This window comes from Gekko japonicus, unplaced genomic scaffold (genome assembly GCF_001447785.1).
Source record: "Gekko japonicus isolate JY-2015 unplaced genomic scaffold, Gekko_japonicus_V1.1 scaffold5535, whole genome shotgun sequence".
Lineage (NCBI taxonomy): Eukaryota > Metazoa > Chordata > Lepidosauria > Squamata > Gekkonidae > Gekko > Gekko japonicus.
Window position 1 is genome coordinate 36655 of NW_015175020.1, and position 5414 is coordinate 42068.

Consider the following 5414-nt stretch of genomic DNA (forward strand, 5'->3'; position numbering starts at 1 on the left):
CTCCACTTGCAGCTGCTGGATGACCTTGGGCAAGCCATAGTTCTGTCAGAGCTCTCAAGGGCAGTTTCTGTCAGAGATCTCTCAGCCCCACCTACCTCACAGGGTGCCTGTTATGGGGAGGGGAAGGGAAAGGAGTTCGTAAGCCACTCTGAGTGAAGGGCGGGGTTTAAATCCAATCTCCTCCTCCTCCTCTTCTTCTGGATTGCCTATATTATCAGAGGACTCGCCAGAAATCCTTAGTTCTAACACAAAGGATGCTTTCACCTTGAACTTGCTCACTTTTCTCAACAAACGAATCTCTTGCGGAAGAGAGAGTTGTTGAGAGGTAACTCGGCCAGGAGTCTGACAAGTATAGATCTAAACCAGGGGTCCCCATGCCACATAATGGCTGCCCTGGGAGGTGGAGCCACACATTTATTTATTTATTATTATTTATTTATTAAATTCAACTTGTTAGACTGCCCTTCCCTTCAAGCAGGGCTCAGGGAAGCTTACAGCAAGAGCCAAACATGATGATATTCCATTAAATTGCATTTAAAAACTACTGAAACAGTATATTTCCAACAATATATTTCACACACAAAGGAAGCCCCAAGTGCTGGAGAGGAGTGAGATGAAAGCCAGCACTGTGGTAGCAGCCGCCACATTTCAGTCTGCCCAGCCGATTGAATCTCCAGTGGCCAGTCCGAAGTCCTGCTGGGCAGGTGTCCCACTGGCCATGCCCACGTTCTGAAAGCGCTTTGTGGGTACCAGGAAGGGTGTAGGCAGGCACCCTTGGGAACCCCTGATGTAAGTATTTATGTACGCCGGGTACAGTTGGAAAAGGAAGCAGTCTTTTTTTTCTGATTTGAAGAGTATTCCATTGTACACATCATGAGAGTTCTCGTCATCAAGGTACTGATTTGAAGAGTATTCCATTATTCACATCATGAGAGTTCTCGTCATCAAGGTATCTTTCGGGCTCAAGTGGTGCTTTATCCTACTTCTTGGGTTTTTTTCCCCTTGGGTAACTTGAACTAAATTTTTGTAACGCAGACTTGCTTTTGTTTTGCAGCAGCAGAAGCCGGTGCCTGTTACACTGGGGTGCCCTCTCTCCGACTGGCTTCTTGGAAGCAAACCCGAGAGTGCCTGTCTTACTCCGTATGTTCCCAGCAGCGACTCCAAGGACTGGCTTTTGAAACCACAGGGCCCAGAGCCCAGCCAGGTACAGCCTCTTAGCTGATTTCACTTAACCGGGGATTTAACCTAATCCGCTAACTTCTGCTGGGAAGTCGAGATGTTTCAGCAGTTGCCTTCGAACATCTGACGTGCAGGTGGGACTTGGTAACTGAAATCTGCTTTCCCCAGAAGGCAGTTCCTTGACAGAACTAAACGTTTGGCATCCGTTTGCTTTTTTGTGTGTGTGGTTAGGATTCCAAAGCTTCCAACACTCGTTACTTGGAGCAGGCGTGGGGAAATCTAAAAGACCTGGAGAATTGGCTCCTGCAGAACCAACGAAGAGATGTGCCCGAGAGAAGAGATTCCCGTCAGCGCAACAGTTCCACCTCCACCGTCAGCTCTTCCTTTTCCATCGAAAAGATAGACGAGTTGGAGTTCCTGGAGCCAGAAGAGATGGATCTCTCCGACTGGCTGCTCACTCCTTCCGAATCGGAAACCGCAAACAGGGCCTCGGAGGAGAAATGGAAGCACGCGTTCAAGCCTTTCGGGGAAGAGTACAAGACCAGCGATTGGCTCCTCGGAGCCAACTCCTGCAATAACTGCTGCGGCAACCAAGCCAAAGGCGTCGAGATAGAAAACCTTGGGAATCTTAAGTGCCTCACTGACCACCTAGAGGTGAAGAAGCCGTCCGCCGGCAGTGCCTGGCTCTTGCCGCCCTCCTTCAGGGTACAAGACGCATGCCGAGCGAATGAGCCGTGCTCTAGCTTTTCGGAGTGCGTGTGTGACGAAAACTGCGAGAAGGAAGCTCTGTGGAGGTGGCTCTTTAGGAAAGAAGGCAAAGATAAAAACGGCGTGCCGGTAGAACAGACCTCCAGCCCGACGGCCGAGACTGAAAAAAAGAAAACCGCTTACAACAACTGGCTGCACCCTTCCCGGCAACTGACAGAAGAAGAGCTGGCCGCTCCCACAGTGAACCGAGACAACTCGGAGAAGCTCGTAGAACCATGGAAAGAGATCCTCGGAACACCGTTGTCCACTTGGCTGCTCAACCCCGAGGTCAAAACATCGAGCGCAGAAGAGAAAGCGAGCCGGGAGAAAGCCGAAGTGAGTGGCAAGAACTCACTGCTGGAGCTTCTGGCGCCTTTCCACCTCCCTCTGAATGTAAACAGTTGGGTGTTGTCCGCGCGGAGCACAGAAGCCCCCGGCCAGCCTCCAGAGGAAGATAAATGGCTGCTACGGAAGAAGGCACAACACGTACGTACGAGCCCTTAATCACTGACTGCCCCTAATGTTTTTTCAAAGATTGTGGGATCACATAAAGTGTATTCAGTGGCACCTCTGGGGGTTCCTGAGAAATCCAGGTTGAGAACTGTGACACTCTTAGCATAACTTTGTATCGGGTCTGCTCAGGGATATGGGGTTAAGGTAGCGATCACTGTGCTTTGAGGATGCAGCTTAATGGGAGAAACTCTCTCACTCACCCTCCCCTTTTTTTTAACCCCTTTAGGATTACAGCCTTCCGGCAGTTTGTGATCTGTTTGCCTGCATGAAGCTGAATGGAGATCGAGAAAAATGGCTATATCAGACTCCTTTACAGGTAACCGTAAGACTCTATTCGTCGCGAACGTAACTTTTGAAAAACCCCTTCCCTTTATTTTTACACTGTTCAGTTCCAGGACTTCAAATAGGCTTCCGCAACTCTCATTTTGGTACCTCCGAGTCCTGCATAAGGCTGGTTCCTAAAACCTGGACAATGTATTCTTGGTTTCCTTGTAACTCCTTTTGTAATGTATTTGAAAACGCTTGGGGTTGGACTAGATGACCCTGGGGGTCCCTTCCAGCTCTGTGATTCTCCCTGGAACGTAAAACGACTAAAACTGAGGCTATCGTGCTTTGGTCTTGAAGCGATGAGAGTCGCCATAAAAGACATCCGTGCTAGGAAAAGTTGAAGGCAGCAAGAAAAAGGGGAAGACCGACAAGAGACAGATCGAGTCAGTCAAGGAAGCCATGCCTGTTTGCGTGCTAGGAAAAGTTGAAGGCGGCAAGAAAAAGAGGAAGACCGACAAGAGACGGATCCGAGTCAGTCAAGGAAGCCATGCCTGTTTGCAAGACCTGAGCAGAACTGTTAATGCCAGGACGTTTTGGAGGATGTTAAATTCATGGGGTCACCATAAGGCGGAAGGGACTTGAGGGCACTTAGCATGCACGCACCTGAAATAGTACATTAAATGTTTCCAAAAACCGGTAGGCAACCCTGCCCCCCCCCGAGCTGTAATATTCTTGTATACTTTCTGTGGACTAACGCTGACTGTTCTGGATTGTCGTCTGCAGATGTGAGAAGCCCGAAGAAGCATTCCAAACTAGTCACTTTCTGCTGATCAGCGCACATTTGATACCGAGTGATCGAAGCCTGCTGCATCTGTGTGTCTTGAGTGGTCTGCCCCTCCCGAACTTTAAACACCCACTTTAAAAGTTGTGTTGACTTGTAACCTACAAGTGCAAGACAAGGGTTCTCCCCCCCCCCCCCCCCCGCTTTTTTTGGCCCCGGGAGTCAGTTCCTATCACACCCAAGCAACACTGTCCTTCTATGCATCTCATGGGGTTTAATGATGTGAATATCCTTCCATGGGCTTGTCACTTGGATCCTCTTGCAGTTGTGGAAGTCGGTGCTTTTGAGAGCTCTTCCTGATAATTTGGACGACGCCTCTGGAACAATGACCTTTGTTTCCTGCCCCAGGGGGTTGGGGGAGAGCCATGTATGATTTAATCCTTAAGTCACCTCCAACTCTGCTCTTTCCTCCCCTGGGTCTCTGTTCTCATAGCTGGTTGGGGTTTGAGAAAAGAGTGGCTCTCATCGACGCTTTCCCGTTGTTGTAAATCACTGGTATGTCTAAGATCGATCTTTAAATAAGATCGCTGCATCTTACCTGAGATTTAGATTTCCCAGGTTGGGTATACTGATCAGTTGGAACATTCTAAGACTCTTGGCCGAGCCAGGGAAAAACGAAGAGCCTTGAGCCATTTGACAAACGATACATGAAGGACCTCCTAGCAAGCTTTGGTGCCATTACATCAGATGCTGATGAATTCTTTGTTTAGTATATAAACTCAGTGTGGGAAGATTTTTTTTTCTTAAATTGATCGTGAAGTAGATGAAAGCTGTCTAGTATATATCAGTTCTATAGTGCACATAAAGTTCAAGTGCAAAGTGTTAACTTTGCTATTCAGTAAAAAGTTGTATAAATTTAAGCACTTCTCGGATGAATTAGAGTTTGGACACGTTTAGAAGAAGTGACTGCCAAGTTTTCAGGGCCTGGAAAGGATGCCCTGTTTTTAGCACTGAATCTCAATACCACTTGCCTAGTCTTACTGGGTGGATAATAAACCTGGTTAAATGGGCACGGATTTAATGTTCCTGTCCAGCAGAAGTGCTTCTTGACCTGAATGGCTAAAAGTTACACAAGATCTATTCAGCATCAGACGTTTTTAAAGGATGTATATGGTTTTAAAAAATGGATAGTCTTACTAAATGGCGCAGATCTTGAATACAGCGTACTACTCAGATATTATAAAATCAGATAAACTGAAATGCACCCTTATTCTAAAGTTAATGGTATGTGAACTGAATCTTATGAGCCCTAACATCTTTCTTCACCCTCACCCTAAGATTTGTTACCACTAAGCCTTTTTTTTCATTAAACCATTGCTGTGAACTTAATAGTGTCTGTCTTTATAGTTGTTGTTGTTCAGTCGCACAGTCGAGTCCGACTCTTCGCGACCCCATGGACCAGATCACGCCAGTCCCTCCTGTCTTCCGCCGTCCTCTGAAGTTGGCTCAACTTCATGTTCATTGCATCTATGACACTGTCTAACCATCTCATCCTTTGCTGTCCCTGTCTTCTTTGACCTTCAGTCTTTCCCAGCATCAGGGTCTTCTCCAGTGAGTGCTCCCTTCTCATTTGGTGGCCAAAGTATTTGAGCTTCAGTTTCAGTATCTGGCCTTCCAGGGAACAGTCAGGGTTGATTTCTTTTAGGACTGACTGATTTAATCTTCTTGCAGTCCAAGGGACTCAAGAGCTCGAGATGGATAGCCCAGGCTAGCCTGATCTCATCAGGTCTTGGAAGCTAGAGCAGGGGCAGCGTTTGCCATTATTTGGATGGGAGGCCAATAAGGAAGTCCAGGGTCGTGACACGGGGACAGGCAACGGCAACCACCTACCTTTAAGGTCTCTTGCCTTCAAAACCCTACAGGGGTC

At 47.6% G+C, this 5414-nt stretch overlaps 1 protein-coding gene across 1 annotated transcript in view; it reads left to right on the forward strand.

Moving 5' to 3' along the window:
- NCOA4 (nuclear receptor coactivator 4) overlaps positions 1-4863 on the forward strand; it is a 13251-nt gene extending 8388 nt beyond the window's left edge. The window contains exons 6-9 of the mRNA XM_015425188.1: positions 1055-1204; positions 1411-2412; positions 2666-2755; positions 3490-4863. Coding sequence (XP_015280674.1) covers positions 1055-1204; positions 1411-2412; positions 2666-2755; positions 3490-3495 — 1248 coding nt within the window. The 3' untranslated portion in view covers positions 3496-4863. The remainder of the gene's footprint in view (positions 1-1054; positions 1205-1410; positions 2413-2665; positions 2756-3489) is intronic.
- Positions 4864-5414: the final 551 nt, after the last annotated feature.